A 25,979-nucleotide genomic window follows, 5' to 3' on the forward strand; every position below is an offset into this window, starting at 1 on the left:
CTTCCTTCGTGATTTTAATCGTATTTAGTTCCTCCCCCCCTAGAGCCCCCTGTTTGTCCAGTGTTGGGAAAATCTTAGTGTCCTCTACTGTAAAGACTGATGCAAAATAATTATTCAGTGTTTTTGCCATCTCCATGTTTCCCACCATTAATTTCCCGGTCTCATCCTCTAAGGGACCAACATTTACTCTAGCCACCCTTTTTCTTTTTATATAACTATAGAAACTTTTACTGTCTCTTTTTATATTTTTTGCTAATTTACTTTCAGAATCTATCTTCCCTTTCTTAATCAATCTTTTAGTTATTTTTTGCTGTCTTTTAAAGACTTCCCAATCTTCCATCCTCCCACTAGATTTGGCTACCTTATATGGCCTTGTTTTTAGTCGGATACCATCCTTAATTACTTTACTTAGCCACGGATGGCTATCTTTTCTTTTACACCCTTTTTTCCTCAGTGGAATATTTCTTTTTTTGGTAGTTGTAAAAGTAACTCCTTAAATGTACACCACTGATCATGTACCGTCTTACCCTTTAATCTATTTTCCCAGTCCACTCTAATCAATTCCGCTCTCATACCTTCATAGTCTCCTTTATTCAAGCTCAGCACGCTTGTATGAGAGCCAACCTTCTCACCCTCTAATTGAATATGGAACTCAACCATGTTATGGTCACTCATTCCAAGGGGATCCTTTACTAGGACATTTTTAATTAATCCTGTCTAATTACACAGGACCAATCGAAGGTTGCTTGCCCCCTGGTCGGTTCAGTTACATACTGCTCAAGAAACCCATCCCTAATACACTCAATGAACTCATCCTCAAGGCTGCTCTGGCCAATTTGATTTGTCCAGTTAATATGATAATTAAAATCCCCCATAATTATAGCTGTTCCCTTATTACAAGCCTCAACTATTTCCTGATTAATACTCCGTCCAACAGAGATGCAACTGTTCTGAGGCCTATAGACTACACCCACTAGTGTTTTTTTCCCCTTGTTATTCCTTATCTCCACCCAAACTGTTTCACTATCCTGCTCCTTTGACCCAATATCATTTCTCTGTATTATAGTGATTCCTTCCTTTATTCACATAGCCACCCCACCTCCTCTCCCTTCCCGCCTGTCCCTCCTGATCGCTAAATAACCTGGTATGTTTAATTCCCAGTCATGGTCACCCTGCAGCCACGTCTCCGTAATGGCCACAAGATCATACCCATATGTCGTTATTTGTGCCGTTAACTCATTCATTTTGTTACGAATGCTACGTGCATTCAGATAAAGAACTTTCAAATATGTTTTGTAACACTTAGTTCCTGTTTTTTCCCTTTTTAGTACTTTACTTTTTACTCCATACCTTCCGTCCCTTCCTGACACATTCTGTTTTTTAATTCCCCCACTGCTACCTAAATCTATGACCTTCTCTGTTGTCATTTCTATTATTTGCTCTCTAGAAACCTCCCCCCCACTAATTAGTTTAAAGCCCTCTCTACAGCCCTAGTTATATGATTCGCCAGGACTCTAGTCCCAGCACTGGCCAAGTGGAGTCCGTCCCAATGGAACAGCTCCCTCCTGTCCCAGCATTGATGCCAGTGTTCCAAGAAGCAAAACCCATTTCTCCCACACCAGTCTTTGAGCCACGCATTTACCTCTTTAATTTTATTTATCCTAGCCATATTCGCTCGTGGCTCAGGTAATAACCCAGAGATTATTACCCTTGAGGTTCTGTTTTTTAATTTGACCCCTAGCTGCTCATACTCCTTTAACAGAACCGTCTTCCTTGTCCTATCTACGTCGTTTGTACCAACATGGACCACGACAACTGGATCCTCCCCCTCCCACTCCAAGTTTCTTTCCAGCCCAGAAGAGATGACCTTAACCCTGGCACCGGACAGGCAACACAGCCTTCGGGATGTGGCCAGGTTGCTCATCCTCCCTGCAGTCCCTGCTCCCGCCCTCACAGGGAGTAAGAACCTCGATCCTGCTTGACAAAACAAGGGCTGCGTCTCCTTCAACACTACATCCTGGATCCCTGTACCTTACTCACTCGTTGTCACACCGTCCTGTCCCTGACAACGGACTACATCTGCAGTAATTAACTTCAGAGGTGTGACCATCTCCTGAAACATAGAGTCCAGGAACTTCTCCCCCTCCCTGATGTGTCGCAGTGTCTGAAGCTTGGTCTCAAGCTCCATAACATGGAACTTGAGTTCCTCTAGCAGCAAACACTGTTCGCAGATGTAATCACCGTGAGCCTTAATGGGGACCACCGGCTCGCACATCTCGCAACAGTAACACATCACCTGCTCCATTCTATATAATTAATTAAATTTCTTATTATTAGTTATGAAGACCCTGCCCGGATATAGATGATAATGTCACACCACTACTCAAAGGACTTACCAACTTAAAGGTATAAAAGAGAAGAGAAGGAAGAAAACCAACCAACCAGCTGATCACCAACCTCCTCCTTGAATACTGTCTGTGGGGCCTGTTTGGTTGACTCGTCTCGCTGCTCCGCCTCTGCAGTGCTGTCTAAGCCTAGGAGTGGGGAACACAACAGAGCAAAAAACACACCCTCACCTCACACTTATCCGAACTCTCCCACTTAGCAAAACTCCAGCAGCACTCAATGCACAAAGCACACGTGTAAAATATATCTCCAGTTTTATGTCTATTTGACCCTCGGCAGCAATGGCCCTACATTACGGAACATTCACACTAAACTGTCCACTTCCCTCCCACTATTTCCACCTTCAAAGACCGTCTAACACTACCCTTTCGATGATGCTTTCAGTCACATCCCATTACTCCACTATCAAATTCCAGAGCCCATGTTTATTCCTCTGTGAAGCAGTTTTTGATTTATGTCTCTGTCGAAGATGGGGCATAAAAGTAACAATCATGTTATTCTTATCAGTGTTTGCCCAAAATCCTCATCAGCTTTAAAACTGATATATGATAATAATCTCACTGATTTTCTAACCTACTTTTTTGATGAAACACACACATTGCCCAGACATTCTAAACCGCAGCTTCAATGTCCATTACTTGGCTTCTTTTAATTCTGTCCAAACACTTCCCACATTTAAAGGCAGGCCCGGATATAATAAAGCTCACACAGGAGAAAGAGACCCAGCTAAACCAGTCAATCTTTGAAAAATTCGTGTGGGTTGGGACATCAATCTCAAAATTGCTGGAGTGTCACGTTTTATACATCATTTAAATCGACAACTCATTCTTCACTTACATTTCTAGGCTTGTCAGTAATGACCTCAATCTCCGCTGTTGTGAGGAACTGGCATCTGGGCTTTCTGCAAATCAGAGGTTGGTCAAACTGCACTTGAGTCGCAACCAGCTGAAAGACTTGGAAGTCGCTGCACTGTGCAATGGGTTGAAGGAGCCGCAGTGCGGACTACAAATACTTCAGTGAGTGACCAACACTCTGTCCTCATTGTAACTCCCCATGGCGCCTTTACAATACAAAGTATAAGCAATCTAAGCACTAGAGTTCATTTACAGAGGGACTGAATTGAAATATAGAGGCACTGGTAAGGTGCAATAAAAATTTACAAGGATGATACCAGAACATAGAGGTTCGGACTGTCAGGAGCACTGAACAGGCTGGGCATCATTACTCTAGAAAAGAGAAGCCTGAACAGTGACCTGATAGGGGTTTTTAGGATTATGAAAGGGTTTGATATAATAGGCATAGAGAAGATGTTAACTCTCATGGGAAGAACAAAAACTGTGGCAATAAATAAAAGATAGTCACTAATAAAACATAGGGACTACAGGAGAAGCGGTGAGAATGTACAAATTGCTAACACAAGTAGTAGTTGAATCAAATTGGTTGGATGTATTTAAAGGTAAACTATATAAACACACGAGGGAGAAGGGAATAGAAGGATGTGCTGATAGGGTGAGATGAAGCGCGGTGGGAGGTTGCTCGTGTGGAGCCTGGATCTGGACCTGTTGGGCCGAATGGCCGGTTTCTGTGCTCATAAATCGACGTAATTCAACGTAAAAATCATTTTATACGAATTGTTATCATCTCCTTTCACTGCGTTTAAAAAATGTGCTTTCTCCTCCAGTCTTAACCACAACCAGATCACCAGCAGCAGTTGCCATGCCCTGGTTTCCCTTCTCACTCAAAGCCAAGCGCTGTCCTGCCTGGACCTGACCAACAATAAGCTCGGTAATGCTGGAGTTAAAATTCTAAGTCCTGCACTGAAAAGCCGAGAATGCAAACTGCAAAAACTGAGGTGGGTTGGTTGTTGAACGGTCTGTGTGGAATATGAATAGTACTTGGTGAGAGTGTGGGAACTAATCCAGGATCACTATCTGGAAGATGAAATAATCCAACAGGAATAATGAAATAAAAGCAGAAAATGCTGGAAATACGCAGCGGGTCAGGCAGCATCTGTGGAGAGAGAAACAAATTTAACGTTTCAGCTCGATGACCTATCCTTGGAACTGGGAAAGGTTAGTGGTGTTCTAGGTCTTAAGCAAGTGCAGGGGCAGGGAAAGGGGAGTGGAGGGAAAAACAAAGGAGAAGATCTGTGATAGGTTGGATGGTAGGAGAGATTAAAAGACAAAAGGGATGATGGTGCAAGACGGAAGGAGATGGTAATGGGGCAAGTAAAGAAACAAAAGCTGGATCTGGAAGAGGTGTAAATGGGAATTTTGCCCCGATTTGAGCTTTTTCACTGATGCACCATTACCGTTAAACACACTGTCACTTCCGATCATACTCTGCTTATCTTTATCCAAATCGCTACACTCCTCTATGGCTTTGACTTCTTTCTTTAGATTTATATATTTCCCCTCACTTGAACCCTCCCCAATCGTTTCAGTTTAAAGCCCTATAATTTGGAAAGGAGGAACCAGTCGATGTAATATATTTGGATTTTAAATAGGCATATGATATGATGCCACAATAGAGGCTGTTGGGGTAATCCCATGAACCCTAATCTTGTGCAACAAATTCTACTGTGGCAACCAATCGAATGGCTTCTGAAAATCCAAATATATTACATCGACTGGTTAACAGAAAAAGCTTAACGAATAGGAATAAAGGGGTCATTTTCTAGATGTCAGGCTGTAACCTTTGGAGTGGGTAAGGATCAATGCTTGGCCCTCAGCTATTTATAAACTATATCAACGATTAGCTGACTGGACCGAGTGTAACGTATCCAATTTTAGCTGAGGATATAAATCCAGATGGAAAGTAAAGTGCGAGGAGCACATAAAGAGGCTGCGAAGGGCTATATACAGGTTAGCTGAGTGGGCAAGACGGTGTAAGATGGAGTATACACTGGGAAATGTGAGATTATCCACTTTGTTAGGAAGAATGGAATAGCACAATATTTTTAACTAGATGGGAGACTAGTAAATATTAGTATGCGGAGGTGTTTGGGTGTTCTTGTACACGAATCACAGAGAGTTACCATGCAGGTAGAGCAAAAATGAGGAAGGCAAATGTTGGCCTGTATTGAAAGCGGGTTGGAGTCTAAGAGGGAGGAAATCTTACTGCAATTATATGGGATATGGTGAGAACTGAAGCAATGTAGACAGATTTGGTCTCCAGACCTAAGGAAGGACAGACTTGCCTTAGCGGCGGAGCAACAATGGATCACTGGATTGATTCCTGGGAGGAGAGTGCTGTCCTATGACGAGAGTTTGTGTAGATTGAGTCTATACTCTCTCGAGTTTACAAGAATGAGAGGTGATCTCACTGAAACTTCAAGATTCTTAGAGGGATTGACAGGGTAAATGCTGAGAGGCTGCTTTACCTGGCTAGCGAGTCTAGAACTAGGAGGCATAGTCTCAGGGTAGGGGGTCGGCCAATTAGGACATGGCTTAGGAGAAATGTCTTCACTCAAAGGGTTGAGAATCTTTGAACTTCTCTACCCCAGAGGGCTGTGGGTGCTCAGTTGCTGAGTTCGATAGATTTGTGGATTCTAAAGGAATCAAGGGAAATGGGGGCCGGGCAGGAAAATGTTGTTGATGTCGAAGATAAGCCACGTTCTTACTGAATGTTGCAGCAGGCTCGAGTGTTCGTATGGCCTACTCCTGCACCTATTTTGTATGTTTACTACATTTTATCAATAAATGATACTTTTTGGTAAAAATATCAGCAGTAATTCTCATCTGAATGGAAGTACGTTGAGGATCAGTGGAGGGACTGATTCTTACAGCTTTAAAGGAAACAGCTCGGGTTCATGGGGCTGTAATAAAGCACTTGCATTTTGTCCAGTCTGAGGTGCCCTGCCTCAGGAAGGATGTCAGGGCCTTGCAGATGGTGCAATAGAGACTTCCTGAGATGCTACTGGCGGGAGCGGCGTTAATTACGAGAAGAAACTAGAGAAATCAGGATTCTGTTAACTAGAAGAGCGAATGTTAAAGGAGCTCTCAGAGAGGCGATCACAACCATGAGAGGCTTTCGTGAGGTAAATAGGAAGAATTGCGCAAGCGGATTAAAATTAAAAGAATAAGGGGAGAATTTACAACATTTTAAACTTACAGATGGAGTTTTAAGGTTAATCGTGCCAAAAGAACCAAATGCGAGATGAGGGCTTTCTTTTGACATAACGACTTGTTATGATCTAAAATTCACTGCCTGAAAGGGTGGTGGAGACAGATTCAATAATAACTTGTAAAATGAATGGGATGAAGGCATCAGGATAGGAATCGGCAGTGCTATGGACCAAGGGCAGGGGAGTGGGATGAAATGAACAGCTCTTTCCACAGGCACAATGGGCCGAATGGCGTCTTTCTGAAATGGAAGATTCTATGATGCGATGATTCCAGAAACGGTGCTGTAACCTGAAACCATTCTAACATTTAAAAGTAAAGTGCACAATTGTTCCAGCAAGAAAATTCAACTAAAAGGAAATGCGGAATGGGGACATGGATTGCTTATTCAAAAATCCTAAATAGGCATGGGAGGCTGAATGGTTTCAATCTCCACTGTAAAATTCAGAAATATATCCCACTAAATCTCACGGAAAATATCTCTGAAAATGAATATAGCAGCATCATATAGTACACGACTTAATTAGTAAAGTGTTAATTCGCCTCCTGCACCAGCACTCTTGACAGATTAACAAAGAATCCATTCGAATAACCCTGGCTCCCTAATCTATTAACAAACTTTTTTTCAGTTTGAAACATAACAGTTTGACATATGATTGCTGTGGTGAATTGGCCTCTGCTCTGAAGGAGAACTCAGGGTTATTGGACCTGGACCTCAGCGCGAATAAATTAACTGATGCAGGTGTTGGACTTCTGTGTCAAGTGTTGGAAAACAGCAACTCCAAAATCCAGTGTCTCAGGTGAGTGTCCATCAGCATTATTTTGTCACTTCTGGTTGGTGATTTACACTCTGGACTGAGAAAATGGAGATAATTTTCTTATCTCCTGGAGTAGCTGCTCTTTGCAATCTGCAGCTGATGGCCCAGGACCAGTGCTGTGATGTAAATATCGGCTTTCATCTATTTAAGGCAAACTTTCCCACAAACTGAATTGTCTTGTGTTCACACTTGGGGTTTTCCCACATTCATCATAGAATCATAGCTTCATAGAATGGTACAGCACAGAAAGAGTCCATTCTGGCCATCGTTTCTGTGCCAGATCTTTGAAAGAGCTGTCCATTTAATCCAACTCCCCTGCACTTTCCCCAAAGCCCTGCAAATTTTCCATTTTCAGGTATTCATCCAATTCCCTTTTGAAAATTACTACTAAATCTGCTTCCACTTGCTTTTCAAGTGCAGCCCAGATCAGAACAACTCACTGTAAACAATGTTTCCTCATGCCGCCACTGGTACTTTTGCCAATCACCTTAAAATCTGTGTCCGTTGGTTAGCGACCCTCCCGCCAATGGAAACAGATTCTGTTTATTTACTCTAGCAAACACCTCCAAAATGTTGCACATCACTATTAAATCTCCTTTATACCTTCTCTGCTCCAAGAAGAACAACCCCAGATTCTGCAGTCTCTCCCCAAAACTGAAGTACCTCAGCCCTGGAACCATTCTAATGAATCTTGTTTGCAACCTCTCCAAGGCCATTCTTCCTAAAGCATGGTGCCCGGAATTGCAACAATAATTTGGCTTTCTAAATGCCTCTATTTATGAAACCAAGCATCCCATATGCTTTTTAACAGCCTTCTCAACTTGTCCTGCCACCTTCAAATATTTCCACATGAGGACCCTCAGTTCTCTCTTTTCCTGTACTCCCTTTAAAAGTGTACCATTTAGTTTATACTGCTTCTCCTCATTATTTCTACCAAAATGCATCACTGCACACTTTTCTGTTTTAAATTTGAACTGCCATGTGTCTGCCTATTTTACCAATCTGTCTGTGTCCTCCTGAATTCGATTACAATCCCCCTCACTGTTTGCTACTTTTCAAAGTTTTATTTCATCTGCAGACTTTGCAATTATGCTGTGTACAGCCAAATTAAGGTCCTTTGTCTATATTAATGTTTGTAAAAGAGGGGCCACCCAGATGTACAATTCTGTAAATTCCGCTGGTCACACATCGCCTGGAGTGTTGCTTGCAGTTTGGTCATGTAGGGCTAAACACTCCATTTAATTGTATGAAGAAAATGCTTAATTTGAGAGAGCATTAAACTTTGCAAAGGTATCCTGACCAGCATGGAGCCTAGAGAAAGATTGAGGAAGTTGAACTTGCATTTTTCTGGAAAGGGAGTTGTTTCCAGCTGAATTGATCAAAGTTCCAAGGATTATCATGATGATTGACAATTCTGTAACAGGAACACAGTGCACAGTGATAAAAGGTTGAAGGACCAGGGAGGGAAGTTTAAACATCCAGGCGCTGCAGCGCCATTGCTGACTGGAAGGTGTAATTGCAGAGATAAAGCAGGAACGGATTGGGGTGAAATAGGTTCAGGGCGGGGATGCAGAACAGGCGATTGTATTGGTCGTCCAGATACACTCAGTCCCATTTACTTCAAGAGAAAGGAATATCAGGCGTGCCCTATAACGGTCGGAAAATGCGATAATACTCGTTCTGCGTCCCTGCCGAAGTCCAGTTCCACTCCTCTTGCATTTATATCGCGCCTTGCACAACATCAGGACGTCCCAAAGTGCTTTACAGCTAATTTGTTACTTTTGTAGTGTAGTCACTGTTGTAATGTAGATAACGCGGCAGCGAATTTGATCCCAGATCCCAGATACAGCAATGTGATAATGACAAGATAATCTGCTTTAGGTGTTGCTTGAGGGATAAATATTGGCCAGAACAACAGGTAGAAATAAGCTGCTCTTCTTCCAATAGTGCCATGGGGTATTTTGCATTCACCTGAGAGGGCAGACAGGGTCTTGGTTTTGTATATCATCCAAAAGACGGTGTCTCCGACAGTGCAGCACTCCCTCAGTACTGGACTTGGACTGTATGATGGGCTCAATCCCTGACTGATGGGCTCAGATCCCAGATTTGAACCCACGACGTTCTTGCTCAGAGGCGAGAATGCTACCACTGTGACACTAATACCAGCAACTTTATTACCTGCCTATATTTGGTATCATATAGCAACCCAGGTCCTTTATAAATGAAGCAAATTTTCATTGCCTGTTTTCAATCATCATAGGTTTTCTTCGAGCGATCTCTCCACCAAGTGTTGCCCGAACATTGCGTCACTTCTTATTGAACTTAGAACAATAAACAGACTTCAACTTAACTTCAACACTCTTGGAGACTCGGGTGTAAAGTACCTCTGTGGGGCCCTCAAAGATCGAGATGCTGGAATGGAAGAACTAAGGTAAAATGTGCCTGTGTATTCACCAAAAATTATCCAGGCAACACACGTGAAAAGTAATAAAACTCTCATTTGTAAGTATTAGGCTCAGTATTAGGACCACTGTTCTTTTTGCTATCTATTAATGACGTGCACTTGCATTTAGAATCATAATTTTACAATTTGCAGATAACACGAAACTCGGAAATGTAATAAACAGTGAGGAGGATCGTAACGGACTTCAGGAGGAAATAGACAGACTGGTGAAAATGGCAGACACATGGCAGATGCAATTTAAAACAGAGAAGTGTGAAGTGATACATTTTGGTAGGCAGAATGAGGAAAGAAAATATAACTGAATGGCACAATTTTAAAGGGGGTGCAGAAGCAGTGAGTGTATGTGCACAAATCTTTCAAGGTGGCAGGACAAGTTGAGAAGACCGTTGAAAATCACGATGGATTTTTAATTTTATTAATAGAGGCATAGAGTACAAAAGCAACAACATTATGCTACATTTTATAAAACGATAGTTAGGCCTCAGCTAGAGCTTTTTGTCTAAATTCAGGAAATCACACTTTAGGAAGCATGTCAAGGCCTAAGTGGGGCCGCAGAGGAGATTTACGACAATGGCTGCAGGGATGAGGGAATTCAGTTATGTGGAGACTGGAGTCATTCTCCTTAGAGCAGAGAAGGCTAAGATGTGATTTGATAGAGTAAGTAATGCCAAACTGCTTTCATTGGCAGAAGTGTCGGTAATCAGGGGACAGAAATTTAAGGTAACAAATATTACACAGCGAGTTGTTCTGATCTGGGATGTGCTGCCTAAAAGGGCGGTGGAAGCTGATTCAACAGTAACTTTCAAAAGGGAATTGGATGAATACTTGGAGGCAAACAAATTGCAGGGCTATGGGGAAGAAAAGTATATTGGTACTAACTGGTCAGCTCTTGCAAAGATAAAGCACAGGCTCGATGGACTGAATGGCCACCTTCTGTGCTGTAAGATTCTCTGATTCAAGTCAACATATTATAGAATCATAGAATAACACAACGCAGAAGAGGCAATTCGGCCCAACCTGCCTGTGTCGGTTCTTTTGTAGAGTTATCAAATTAGACCCATTCCCAAGCTCTTTACCAATAGCCCTGTAAACAAAATCCTTCAAGTATTTATCCAATTCCCTTGTGAACATTACTATTGAATCTGCTTCCACTGCCCTTTCAGTCAGCGCATCCAGATCACAAATACTCTCATCTCGCTGCATTAATTTTTCTTTCCTCATATCGCTTCTGGTTCATTTGCCAATCACTGTAAATCTCTGGTGCCTTCTGGTTACCGGCCCTTCTGCCATTGGAAACAGTTTCTCATTTTTATCCATCAATATCGTTCATGACCTTGCACACCTCTATCAAACCTGTTCTTAAACTTCGCTACTCCAAGGAGCATAATTAAGATTCTCCAGTCTTTCCACATAAAGGATGTCGCTCAGCCTTAGTAGAATTCTAGTTAATCTCTGCTGCTCCTGCTCTAAGGCCTTGACATCCTTACTAAAGTAGAGTGCCCAGAATTGGATAAATACATCAGCTGAGGCCTAGCCAGTGTTTTATAAATAACACTTCCCTTCCTCTATTTATAAAAGCCCAAATGTGGTCAGAATATCCTAAATGCGCTTCAGCAAGTAAGTTAAATTTGGAGTGCGATAACAGGGGAATCATTCTGCATCAGAAGCATCAAATAATCTCAATCAGTGAAAGAACATGTAGATATGACATTGGATGATGAGATTAGTATTTAAAATAAAAAAGAGAGGATATATTAAATAAACTAATCAAAAACAAAGAGGATAAACCACTGGTCTGGATGGTTTGCATCCACACATTTTAAAAATAATCTAGGGGAGAGATACCAGAGGCATTACTACACATATTTAATAATTCATTAGATAAAGGTGCTGTGGCAGAGGACTGCCAGATAGCTAACATAATACCTATAATTAAGAAGGCTTATCGAACATGTCCAGGGTATTATAGAACTGTTTGCTTAACATCAGTGGTACAAAAAATAATAGAATCCCCACTAAAGGAGAAAATAAAACAGCATCTAGAAAATAAAAATATTTTAATGAATAGTCAGCATGGATTTCCAAAGGGAAAGTGCTGCTAGTGGTAATGCATCAGATGAAATTCATCTAGATTTTGAAAACGCCTTCGATATGTTATGCCATAATAGTGATGAACAAGGTTAGAGAATACGGAGTCAGGTGACTAGTAACAGAATGGATAGCTAGGTGCTTTCAAGACAGAAAGCAAAGAGTAGGAGTAAAGGATAGCTATGCTCAATGGCAGAGGGGTGCAGTGGTGTTCCACAAGGATCAGGGCTGGGACAACTGTTGTTCAAAATTTATTTTAACGATTTAGCCTCTTGAATCGAATTTTTTTTTCCTAAATTTGCGGATCGTGGCGGGGGGGGGGGAATATCAATACTGAGGAGGAGTGCAAGAAAATACAGGAGGACATTAATAAACTTGCCGAATGGGCATCTAATTGGCAAATTATGTTCAACACAAATAAATTAGAGGTATTACAGTTTGGTAGGAAAATAGGGAGGTCACTTATTACTTGGAGGTTGCGAGTCAAGGTGCGGCAGCGGAACAAAGGGATCTCGGAGTACAAATGACAAATAACTAAAATTTGTGACACAGTTTAGCAAGGCCATAAAACGACAAACCAAGAACTAAGGTTTATCTCCAGAAGTATAGCATTGAATAGTAGGGAAATTATGCTAAACCTGTATCGAAACATGGTTAGATGACACTTGGTACAATTCTCGTTGCCATATTATAAAATGGATATAGTGGCACCGGAGCGGGTGCAGAGATGATTTACAAGGATGATACCAGAAAGCGAGGGTATACAGATCAGGAAAGGACGAAAAGACTGGGCCTCTTTTCCCTTGTGGCACAGTGGAGTTTTCCCCTCGTGGGGATTCTAGGACTAGGGGGTATAATTTCAGAATAAGGGGCACCCATTTAAACCGGAAATGTTGTGAAATTTCTTCCCTCAGAGTTTCGTGAATCTTTGGAATTCTCGTCCCCAGATTGTTGCTGATGCTGGGTCATGGAATATATTTAAAGTGGAGATAGACAGATTTTTGAAAGGTAACGGAAGCAAGGGTTATGGGGAATAACAGCAGAAATTGCTGGAAAAACTCAGCAGGTCAGGCAACATCCGTGGAGAGAAATTTGAGTTGATGTTTCGGGTCGAAACCCTTTTTCAAAACTGGAAAGAAAAGAAAATAGATCGAAGGCGGGGCTGCGATCGAACAAAAGAAATAAAGGAGACAATAAAAGGTATTCGAAACCAGACAAGGTGGTAATGGGCCGGTGGCGACTATAGGCAGCTGAGATTAGGTGTGAAGTGTACTGGCAGGTAAGAGACAGCTGCCAGGTGGGAGGGAGAAACAAAAAGAAAGTGGGGGGGGGGGGAATGAACACCCAAGACAAAGGGGTGGAAAAAATTACAAGTAAAAAAGAAATAGAGGCCGAGGTTATGATCTGAAATTTTTGAACTCGATATTGAGTCCGGAATGCTGCAAAGTGCCTAATCGGAAGATGAGGTGCTGTTCCTCGAGTATACTTTGAGCTTCCGTGGAACAATACAAGAGGACAAGGATGGTGAGGCATGGAAGCTCAACGTAATCTCGAGGAATAGCACGTCATCTTCCAATTAGGCACTTTGGAGCCTTCCAGAGGTTGCCTGACCTGCTGAGTTTTCCCAGCAATTTCTGGTGTTATTTCGGATTTCCAGCATCTGCACTATTTTGCTATCGTACAATGGTTATGGGAAGCCGGCAGGGAATTGGAGTTGAGGCCAAGATCAGATCAGCCATGATCTTATTGAATGGCGGATCAGGCTCGAGGGGGCAAATGAGCTGATTCTGATCCTACGTCTTATGATCTTATGTTCGAAGTCTGAAGGGTAACCTAATAGAGGTCGTTAAAATTATGAAGCTTTTCTAATAGAGTGGATACAGAGAGAATGTTTCCACTTGTGGAGAAGAGCATTACTAGTGGACATCAATATAATATAGTGACCAAGAAATCCAATAGGGAATTCAGAAAAAACTTACTACCATAAGAGTCGTGTGAATGTGGAACTCGGTACAACAGGGAATGTTTGAAGCATAGAATATATGAATTTAAGGGATGGTTAGACAAACGTATGAGCGAGAAGGGAACAGCGGGTTATCCTGATAGATTTAGAAGAGGAAAGACGGGAGGAGGCTCGAGTGGAGCATAAACACAGGCATGGACTGGTTGGGCCGAATAGCCAGTTTCTGTGCCGTATTTCCTTTGTAATCCTATGTAATCACAATTACCATCACCCCTGTGCTTGCTGACCTACATTGGCTCCGGTCCAGCAAAGCCTCCACATTTCAATTCTCATCCGTGTTTTCAAATCCATCTGTGGCTTCACGCCTCCCTATCTCTGTAACCTCTTCCAGCCTTACAACGACCCTGAACTCTCTGTTCGTCTGAATTCAGTTTCTTGTACAACCGCTCACCTCCGTTTCTGTTACATAATAATATAAGGAATAAGAGCAGCTGTCGGCCATACAACCCCACGAGCCTGAACCAGGCTATTTGCATCCTTGGTGTCGATTTTGACCCCGAGAAGAGTTTCCAGCCACATATTTGGGCCATTTCTAAGACCTCCTATTTAAACCTCGGTAACATCGACCGTCACCGCCTCTGACGCAGTTCATTCGCTGCTTAATCCCTCATACAGGCCTTTGTTACCTTCAGACGTGACTATTCCAATACACCCCTGGCATGTCTGCCCCCTTTCTACCCTCCATAAACTTGTGGTCATCTAAACCTATGGTACCTGTGGGCTACATCGCATCAAGTCCCATTCACCCATCATCGCTGTGCTCTCTGACTGTCATTGGCTCCCAGTTAAGCAACGCATGGATTTTAAAATTCTCAACCCTTTTTCCAAATCCTTCCATGGACTCACCCCTCCATATCACTGAAAACTTCTCCAGCACTACATTATAATCTCTCCACCATTGGCCGCCGTGCCTTCAGCTGCCAGTAGCCTAAGCTCTGGACGTCCCTCCCAAAACCTGTCCGACTCTCCACCTTTCTCTCCTCCTTTAAGGCGCTCCTCTGCCATTATATCTCCTCATGTATTCCGAGTCAAATTCTGATTCATAACGCACATGTTAAACGCTTTTCGATGTTTTACTATGCTTTATGAAAACAAGTTGTTGTTATTGTTGTTTTTGCCGAAGCTGAACTAGTTGGAACCTAGTCTTGTTTGATCTACCAATTCCTATGTTGTTATGTTGCTATGCAGAAGTGGAAGTGAAAGGAGTGGAGAAGGAGCAGAAGGTATAAGAGGAGTAGGGAGAAGCTGAGGTGTGAAATGGTGATAAGTCCAGGCGGGCACCATTGTCGTGTGGGTAGACAGGTTGAAGAAATCATAGCCAATGTCTACGGCTCCAGTAACAGGCATAATGACACAATGGATCATGAAAGCTTCTCTCAACACCAAATAATAACGTGTTCGAACCGTTCCTCTGCACCCAATGCCTCACTGGTTCTAACCGGTCAAGAAGGTAAGAGCCCATGGGATCCAGGGTGCCTTGGCGCGTTGGATCCTAAACTGGCTGAGTGGCAGGAGGCAGAGGGTGATGGTCGAAGGATGCTTTTGTGACTGGAAGCCTGTGTCCAGTGGGATACCTCAGGGATCGGTGCTGGGTCCCTTGTTGTTTGTGATCTACATAAATGATTTGGATGAGAATGTAAAAGGTATGATCAGTAAGTTCGCAGATGACACGAAAATTGGTGGGGTGGTAAATTGCGAGGAGGAAAGCCTCAGGCTACAGTACGATATAAACGGGTTGGTCAGATGGGCGGAAAAGTGGCAAATGGAATTTAACCCTGAAAAGTGCGAGGTGATGCATTTTGGATGGACAAATAAGGCAAGGAAATACACAATGAGTGGTAGGACCCTAGGAAGTACAGAGGGTCAGAGGGACCTTGGTGTACATGTACATAGATCTCTGAAGGCAGCGGAACAGGTAGATAAGGTGGTTGAAAAGGCATATGGGATACTTGCCTTCATTAGCCGAGGCATAGAATATAAGAGCAGGGATGTTATGATGGAGCTGTACAAAACGCTGGTGAGGCCACAGCTGGAGTACTGTGTGCAGTTCTGGTCGCCTCACTATAGGAAGGATGTGATTGCTTTGGAGAGGGTGCAGAGAAGATTCACCAGGATGTTACCTGGGATGGAGCGCCTCAGCTATGAAGAAAGACTAAACAGGCTGGGGTTGTTTTCCTTGGAGCAAAGAAGGCTGAGGGGGGACCTGATTGAGGTGTACAAAATGATGAGGGGCATAGATAGGGTAGATAAAGAGGAACTTTTCCCCTTAGTGGGGGGGTCAATAACAAGGGGGCATAGATTCAGGGTAAGGGGCAGGAGATTTAAAGGGGATTTGAGGAGGAACTTTTTCACCCAGAGGGTGGTTGGAATCTGGAACTCACTGCCTGAAAGGGTGGTAGAGGCAGGAACCCTCACAACATTCAAGAAGCATTTGGATGAGCACTTGAAATGCCATTGCATACAAGGCTATGGACCAAATGCTGGAAAATGGGATTAGACAGGACAGGGGTGGATGGGCGGCGCGGACACGATGGGCCGAAGGACCTCTTTCTGTGCTGTAAAACTCTATGACTCTATGACTCTATGACACACAATGTCTCACCTGTTCTAAATGTCTCTCAGCACCGAATGTCTCACCTGTTCTAACAGTCACTCTGCACCCATTGTCTCACCTGTTTGAACCGTCTCTCGGGATTGAATGTCTCACCCTTTCTATCCGTCACACAGGATCCAATGTCTCTTCTGCTCTAACAGTCTCTCTGCACACATTGCATCACTTGTTCTAGCAATCTCTCTGCACCCAATTTCTCACCTGTTCTAACAGTCTCTCTGTAATCAATGCCTCACCTGTAGTAACACTCTCTCAGCAACCAATGTCTCACCTGTTCTAAAAGTCTCGCGGCACTCAATGTCTTACCTGTTCTAACAGTCTGTCTGCTTCCAATGTCTCCACTGTTATAACAGTCTCTCAGCAGCCAAAGTCTCACCTGTTCTAACAGTCCCTCGTCACCCAATGTCTCACCTGTTCTAACAGTCTCCCAGCTCCCAACGTCTCCCCTATTCTAACAGTCGCACAGCACACAATATCGCCCCTGTTCTAAAAGTCTCTCTGCCCCAATGTCTCACCTGTTCAGCAGTCTCTCAGCACCCAATGTCTCACCTGTTCAGCACTCTCTCAGCACCCAATGTCTCACGTGTTTTAACAGTCTCTCTGCACTTAATGTCTCACCTGTTCTAACAGTCTCTCATATCACCGAATGCCTCACCTTTTCTGACAGTCTCTCAACACCCAATGTCTCACCTGTTCTAACAATCTCTCAGCACCCAATGTCTCACCTGTTCTAACAGTCACTCAACACCCAATGCCTCACCTGTTCTAACAGACTCTCTGCACCCAATGGCTCACCTGTACTACCAGTTTCTAGGCACCCAATATCTCCCCTGTTCTAACAGTCTCTCAGCCACCAATGTCTCTGTGGTAAACCACTGTTTGTATTCCACTGTGTACATGCCTGGACATGCCTCGGCTGACTCCTCCCACAAGTCCTAGTATAAAGGTGACTGCTCCCCAGCCCCTTTGTATTCTGGACCGGTCGACCACTCGAGGCAGACCTTCATTCTTTTGTTAATAAAAACCTTTAGTTACTCTCTTAACTCTCAGTCTTTTATGAGTAATTGATAGCGCATCAATTTTATTAACAAAATTTTTATAATGGAGAAGATCCTCACACCAGCATGCCTGGACTTAGATCATCGGGAGGCGGACTCATCCACCAAGTTACTCACTGGCTTAAGTGTTTCAAAAAATTCCTGACCGCCTCCGCAGCAATCAAATCGGACGAGGACAAACGGGATGCCCTGACCTCCAAAGTGAACCACCGAATGTACTCGGTCATCCAAGACGCGACCTCGTACACGGACGCTATCAAGCTCCTCAAGGACCAGTACACGCGCCCAGGCACCTTCTGGGGAGTCGTAAACAACAACCTGGGGAATCGACCGTGGAATACCTTCAGGCACTGTCTGTGCTTGGCCGGGCCTGTGGGTGTAAGGATGTAAAGGCCACCGTGTACACGGAGGAACTTATCCGGGATGCTTTTGTAGCGGGCCACAGATCCAATTACACCCGACAGCGACTGTTGGAGCAGAGTGACCTCGACCTCAACAAGGCCTCTGAACTCGCACTATCATTGGATGCAGCCTACCGGGGCATGGATGCCTACTCCTCTGCACCATGGACGCCACGGGGAATGACAGCCTGGGACACGGTAGGACCGCCTCATAGCGCCGTGCCACCCCAGCCACACCCCAGCAACGGCCCAACTACCGCAGCAGTGTCCCAAGGCCAGACAGCAGTGCCCCAAGGCCAGAAATGCTACTTCTGTGGCCAGGCAAAACACCCCAGAGCGCGCTGCCCGGCGAAAAACGCGATCTGCTCAGGCTGCAGGAAGAAGGGACACTACGCTAACGTCTGCAGGGCCAAAGCCACCTCGAACCCCAGCAGCGCCACGTGTGGGCCATGCGGGCCACCATCTTGGGCCTCCCCGGCCATGTGCGAACCACCGGTACAGCAGCCATTTTGGACGCCTCCAGCCACATGGGGATCATGGACGCTGCCATCTTGGACGACAGCCGGAATGCAGCAGGCCCCCAACACCGCCTCATCTGATACGCGCAGCGACACACCGACCCCTACGCTGGCATCCTTTACACTGGACCAAGCGAGACCGCACCAGCTGGCCAACTCCACAATGGACATTAAGGTAAATGGCCACGATACAATCTGCCTTTTTGACTCTGGGAGCACGGAGAGCTTCATCCACCCCGACACAGTGCGGCGTTGCTCTCTCGCAGTCCTGCCTGTGCACCAGCGGATTTCTATGGCCTCCGAGTCCCAGTCGGCGGACATCGGCAGCTAGTGCGTAGTGACACTCGTAGTAGACGGGACCGTGTACGATCATTTTAAACTTCTGGTCCTGCCCGACCTCTGCGCTGCCGTCCTGCTGGGGTTAGATTTTCAGTGCCACATTAAAAGTGTTACGATGGCGTACGGTGGACCCCTACCCCCACTCACAGTCTGCAGCCAGCAGCTCCCAAATTGCCCGCTGCGCACCAGGTGCAACCTCTCCACACTCAGAGTCACCCACCCCCCCACTGTTTGCTAACCTCACCCCCGACTGTAAGCCCATCGCCACAAAGAGCAGGCGATACAGTGCCGGGGACAGGGCTTTCATTAAAACCGAAGTGGAGTGGCTCCTGAAGGAAGGGATTATTGAGGGCAGCACCAGCCCCTGGCGAGCCCAGGTTGTGGTCGTTAAGACCGGCGAGAAGCAGCGCCTGGTCATTGACTACAGCCAGACAATAAATCGCTACACCCTGCTGGACGCCTACCCACTCCCCCGCATAGCTGATATGGTCAACCAGATTGCGCAGTACCGCGTCTTCTCGACTTGGACAACAGTTAACGTAGTACCATTATTCAAGAAGGGTAGCAAGGATAAACCAGGGAATTACAGGCCAGTGAGTCTAACATCTGTGGTGGGGAAGTTGTTGGAAAAAATTCTGAGGGACAAAATTAATCTCCACTTGGAGAGGCAAGGATTAATCGGGGATAGTCAGCATGGCTTTGTCAAGGGTAAATCATGTCTGACAAATCTGATTGAATTTTTCGAGGGGGTGACTACGGGGGTGGATGAGGGAAATGCTGTGGATGTGGTTTACATGGACTTCAGTAAAGCTTTTGACAAAGTCCCGCATAGGAGACTGGTCAAGAAGGTAAGAGCCCATGGGATCCAGGGTGCCTTGGCGCGTTGGATCCTAAACTGGCTGAGTGGCAGGAGGCAGAGGGTGATGGTCGAAGGTTGCTTTTGTGACTGGAAGCCTGTGTCCAATGGGGTACCTCAGGGATCGGTGCTGGCTCCCTTGTTGTTTGTGATCTACATAAATGATTTGGATGAGAATGTAAAAGGTATGATCAGTAAGTTCGCAGATGACACGAAAATTGGTGGGGTGGTAAATTGCGAGGAGGAAAGCCTCAGGCTACAGGACGATATAAACGGGTTGGTCAGATGGGCGGAAAAGTGGCAAATGGAATTTAACCCTCAAAAGTGCGAGGTGATGCATTTGGGACGGACAAATAAGGCAAGGGAATACACAATGAGTGGTAGGACCCTAGGAAGTACAGAGGGTCAGAGGGACCTTGGTGTACATGTACATAGATCCCTGAAGGCAGCGGAGCAGGTAGATAAGGTGGTTAAAAAGGCATATGGGATACTTGCCTTCATTAGCTGAGGCATAGAATATAAGAGCAGGGAGGTTATGATGGAGCTGTACAAAACGCTGGTGAGGCCACAGCTGGAGTACTGTGTGCAGTTCTGGTCGCCTCACTATAGGAAGGATGTGATTGCTTTGGAGAGGGTGCAGAGAAGATTCACCAGGATGTTACCTGGGATGAAGCGCCTCAGCTATGAAGAGAGGCTGGACAGGCTGGGGTTGTTTTCCTTGGAGCAGAGAAGGCTGAGGGGGGACCTGATTGAGGTGTACAAAATGATGAGGGGCATAGATAGGGTAGATAAAGAGGAACTTTTCCCCTTAGTGGGGGGGTCAATAACAAGGGGGCATAGATTCAGGGTAAGGGGCAGGAGATTTAGAGGGGATTTGAGGAGGAACTTTTTCACCCAGAGGGTGGTTGGAATGTGGAATTCAATGCCTGAAAGGGTGGTAGAGGCAGGAACCCTCACAACATTCAAGAAGCATTTGGATGAGCACTTGAAATGCCATTGCATACAAGGCTACGGACCAAATGCTGGAAAATGGGATTAGACTGGACAGGGATGGATGGGCGGCGCAGACACGATGGGCCGAAGGGCCTCTTTCTGTGCTGTAAAACTCTATGACTCTATGACTCTATGACCATTGACCTGAAATCAGCGTACCACCAGCTCCCTATCCGCCCTGAGGACGGCCGCCTCTATCACTTCCTTAGGGTTCCCTTTGGCGTCACCAACGGGGTCTCCATCTTCCAAAGGGAGATGGACCGGATGGTAGATCAAAATGCGTTGCAGGCCACTTTCCCATATCTGGACAATGTGACCATCTGCGGCCGTGACTTGGAGGACCATGACGCAAACCTCGTAAAATTCCTCCCCACCGCCCAACTCCTGAACCTGACATATAACAAGGAGAAGTGTATATTCCCCACAAACCGCCTCGCCATCCTTGGCTGTGTTGTGGAACACGGAGTCATCGGCCCCGACCCCGACCGGATGCGTCCCCTTATGGAACTCCCACTGCCTCACTGCCTCAAGGCCCTGAAGAGGTGCCTAGGGTTTTTCTCCTATTATGCCCAGTGGGTCCCCTACTATGCGGACAAGGCCCATCCGCTGATCAAGTCCACCTCTTTTCCCTTGACGGCAGAGGCCCGCTTAGCCTTCCACCGTATCAAGGAAGACATTGCCAAAGCCACCATGCACGCAGTGAACGAATCCATCCCCTTCCAGGTGGAAAGCGACGCGTCTGACTTTGCCCTAGCCGCTACCCTCAATCAGGCGGGGAGACCCGTGGCCTTCTTTTCACGAACCCTCCAAGGCCCGGAGACCAGACACTCCGCTGTTGAGAAGGAGGCCCAGGCGATTGTAGAGGCTGTGCGTCATTGGAGGCACTACCTGGCCGGAAAACGATTTACCCTGCTCACTGACCAACGTTCAGTTGCTTTCATGTTTAACAACAAGCAGAGGGGCAAAATCAAAAATGACAAGATCTTGAGGTGGAGAATCGAACTTTCCACCTACAATTACGAGATCTTGTACCGGCCCGGGAAGCTCAATGAACCCCCGGATGTGCTATCGCATGGCACCTGCACCAGCGCGCAGATCGATAGACTGCGGGCCCTCCACAATGACCTCTGCCACCCGGGGGTCACCAGGTTCTTCCACTTCATCAAGGCCCGCAACCTGCCTTACTCTATTGAGGAGGTCAGGACCATGACCAGGAACTGCCAAGTCTGCGCTGAGTGCAAATCGCACTTTTATAGACCAGACAGGGCCCACCTGATAAAAGCCACTCGCCCCTTCAAGCGCCTGAGCGTTGATTTTAAAGGGCCTCTCCCCTCCTCCGACCGCAATGTGTACTTCCTCAATATTATTGATGAGTACTCCCGTTTCCCGTTCGCCATCCCCTGCCCGGACATGACCAGTGCCACGGTCATTAAATGTCTGAATGACCTCTTCACCCTGTTCGGTTTCCCCAGCTATATCCATAGCGACCGGGGCTCATCGTTTATGAGCGACGAACTCCGTCAGTACCTGCTAACTAGGGGTATTGCCACAAGCAGGACCACCAGTTACAACCCCCGGGGGAACGGACAGGTGGAAAGAGAAAATGCGACAGTTTGGAAGGCCGCCCTGCTAGCCTTAAAGTCTAGGGGCCTTCCAACCTCCCGCTGGCAGGATGTGCTCCCCGATGCGCTCCACTCTATTCGGTCACTGCTCTGCACTGCCACTAACGCCACCCCTCATGAGAAAATGTTTGTCTTCCCAAGGAAGTCCACATCGGGGACATCGCTACCGCCATGGCTGACGTCCCCAGGGCCGGTCCTACTGAGAAGGCACGTGAGGACCCATAAAACGGACCCCCTGGTCGAGAGGGTCGACCTCCTCCACGCCAACCCCCTGTATGCTTACATTGCATACCCGGACGGGCGGGAGGACACAGTCTCCATAAGAGACCTTGCACCGTCGGGGGCCGCAGTAACCCACTACCCACTACCACCCCCCCCACGATCCGATATCCAGCCCCAGCAGACGGCAGGCCTGGGCCCAGCGACCCGCTCGACATCTACGAGGACGACACGCCTGTGCCACAGCCTACGCGGGACTCGACGCCGGAAGCTCCACTACCCCTGCCGTCGCCACGCCGATCACAGCGGCAGACAAGACCTCCGGAGAGACTCCAATACATTAACTTTTAATACACTTCACCCCGCCGGACTCAATTTTAAACAAGGGGTGAATGTGGTAAACCACTGTTTGTATTCCACTGTGTACATGCCTGGACATGCCTCGGCTGACTCCTCCCACAAGTCCTAGTATAAAGGTGACTGCTCCCCAGCCCCTTTGTATTCTGGACCGGTCGACCACTCGAGGCAGACCTTCATTCTTTTGTTAATAAAAGCCTTTAGTTACTCTCTTAACTCTCAGTCTTTTATGAGTAATTGATAGCGCATCAGTCTCACCTGTTCTAACAGACTCCCTGCTCCCAATGTCTCACGTGTTCTAAAGGTTTCTCAGCACCCAATGTCTTCCCTGATCTAACAGTCTCTCTGCACCCAATGTCTCACCTGTTCTAACAGTCTCTCAGCACCCATGCCCCTCCTGTCCTAACAGTCTCTCTGCACTAATTATCTCACCTGTTCTGTCATTCTGTCTGCACCCAATGTCTCAGCTGTTCTAACATTCTCTCTCTGCACCAAATGTCTCCCCAGTTCTTTCAGACTCTCTGCTACCAATGCCTCACCTGTTCTAACAGTCTCTCTGCACCATATGTCTCACCTGTACTACGAGTCCCTCAGCACGCAATGTCTCACCTGTTCTGACAGTCTCTCAGCTCCCAATGTCACACCTGTTCTAACACTTTCTCTTCACCCAATGTCTCACCTCTTCAAAAGTCTCTGTGCACCCAATGTCTCAGCTGCTGTAACAGTCTCTCAACCCCCAATGTCTCATCAGTTGTAATAGACTATCAGCACCCAATGTCTCCCCTGTTCTAACAGTCTCTCTGCTCCCAATGTCTACCCTGTTTTAACAGTCTCTCAATCCCCAATATATCACCTGGTGTAACAGACTCTCAGCTCAAAATTTCTCACTTGTTCTAACTGTCTCTCTGCTCCCCATGTCTCAACTGTTCTAACAGTCTCACAGCACCCAATGGCTACCCTGTTCTAACAGTCTACCAGCACCCAATGACTCCCCTGTTCTAATAGTCTCTCAGCAGCCAATGCCCCCCCTGCTCTAACAGGCTCTCAGCACCAAATGTCTCCCCTGTTCTAACAGTCTCTCTGCTCCCAATGTCTCACCTTTTCGAACAGTCCCTCAGCACCCAATGTCTCAGCCGTTCTTACATTCTCTCAGCACAAAAGGACTCACCTTTTCTAACAATCTCACGACACCCAATGTCTCACCTGATCTAACAGTCTCTCAGCACCCAATGTCTCACCTGATCTAACAGTCTCTCAGCACCAAATGTCTCCCCTGTTCTAACAGTCTCTCTGCTCCCAATGTCTCACCTTTTCGAACAGTCTCTCAGCACCCAATGTCTCAGCCGTTCTAACAGTCTCTCAGCACCCAATGTCTCACCTGATTTAACAGTCTCTCATCACCCAATGTCTCACCTGTTCTAACAGTTTCTTGGCAAGTAACGTCTCACCTGTTCGGAAAGTCTCTCTGCACTCAATACCTCACCTGTTGTAACTGTCTCTCAGCTACCATTTCCTCACCAGTTCTACCAGTCTCTCAGATCCCAATGTCTCCCCTGTTCTACCAGTCTCTCAGCACCCAATGTCTCCCCGTTCTAACAGTCTCTCAGCTCCCAATGTCTCGCCTGTTGTATCATTCTCTCTTCACCAATGTCTCACCTGTTCTAAAAGTCTACGTGCAACCAATGTCTCACCAGTTCTAACAGTCTCTCAACCCCCAATGTCTCACCTGTTCTAAAAGTATATCAGCACCCAATGTCTCCCCTGTTCTAACAGTCTCTCAACGCCCAATATTTCACATGTTCTAACCGTCTATTAGCACCCAATGTCTACCCTGTTCAAACAGTCTCTCAGCACTCAATGTCTCACCTGTGCTACCAGTTTCTTTGCACCCAACGTCTCACCTATTCTAACAATCTCTCAGCTCCCAATGTCTCCCCAGTTCTACCAGCACCAAATATCTCACCATTTTACCAGTCTCTCAGCTCCCAATGACTCACCTGTTCTAACAGTCACTCTTCTCCCAATGTCTCACCTGTTCTAACAGCCTCACAGCATCCATGCCCGTCCTGTTCTAACAATCTCTCTGCACTCAATATCTCACCTGTTCTAACATTATCTCTGCACCCAATGTCTCAGCTTTTCCAACATTCTCTCTGCACGCAATGTCTCCCCAGTACTTACAGACACTCTGCTTCCCATGCCTCACCACTTCTAACAGTCTCTCTGCACCATATGTATCACTTGTACTACGAGTCCCTCAGCACCCAATGTCTCACCTGTTCTAACATTCTCTCAGCTCCCAATGTCTCACCAGTTCCAACAGTCTCTCAGCACCCAATGTCACACCTGTTCTAACAATCTCTGTTCACCTAAAGTCTCACCTGTTCTAAAAGTCTCTGTGAAGCCAATGTCTCACATATTCTAACAGTCTCTGAACGCACCATTTCTCATCTGTTGTAATAGTCTGTCAGCACCCAATGTCTCCCCTGTTCTAACAGTCTCTCTGCTCCCAATGTCTCACCTGTTCTAACAGTCTCTCAACCCCAAATATCTCACCTGTTCTAACAGTGTCCCAGCACACAATGTCTCACCTGTTCTAACAGTCTCTCTGCTCCCCATGTCTCATCTGTTCTAACAATCTATCAGCACCCAATGGCTACCCTGTTCGAACAGTCTATCAGCACCAAATTTCTCCCCTGCTTTAACAGTCTCACAGCACCCAATGTCTCCCCTGTTCTAACAGTCTCTCTGCTCCCAATGTTTCACCTGTTTGATTTGCCTCTCAGCAACCAATGTCTCAGCTGTTCTAACAATCTCTCACCACCCAATGTCTCACCTGTTCTAACAGTCTCTCTGCTCCCAATGTCTCACCTGTTCGAACAGTCACTCAGCACAAAATGACTCACCTGCTCTAACAATCTCTCAGCCCCCAATGTCTCACCTGATCTAACAGTATCACAGCCCCCAATGTCTCACCTGTTCTAACAGTCTGTCAGCACCCAATGTCTCACCTGTTCTAACAGATTTTTGGCCCCTAACCTGTTGTAACAGTCTCTCAGCCCAAAATGCCTCACCTGTTCTA

General features: G+C 45.9%; 1 protein-coding gene across 1 annotated transcript in view; it reads left to right on the forward strand.

Moving 5' to 3' along the window:
* LOC147085663 (NACHT, LRR and PYD domains-containing protein 3-like) overlaps nt 1–25,979 on the forward strand; it is a 94,993-nt gene that overhangs the window by 38,109 nt on the left and 30,905 nt on the right. Inside the window, exons 7-10 of the mRNA XM_085979153.1 lie at nt 3,252–3,422; nt 4,088–4,258; nt 7,160–7,330; nt 9,609–9,779. Of these exons, the coding sequence (XP_085835279.1) occupies nt 3,252–3,422; nt 4,088–4,258; nt 7,160–7,330; nt 9,609–9,779 (684 nt within the window). The remainder of the gene's footprint in view (nt 1–3,251; nt 3,423–4,087; nt 4,259–7,159; nt 7,331–9,608; nt 9,780–25,979) is intronic.

This window comes from Somniosus microcephalus, unplaced genomic scaffold (assembly GCF_052327205.1).
Source record: "Somniosus microcephalus isolate GS21.2 unplaced genomic scaffold, FLI_Smic_1.0 unresolved_chr8, whole genome shotgun sequence".
NCBI classification, from domain to species: domain Eukaryota; kingdom Metazoa; phylum Chordata; class Chondrichthyes; order Squaliformes; family Somniosidae; genus Somniosus; species Somniosus microcephalus.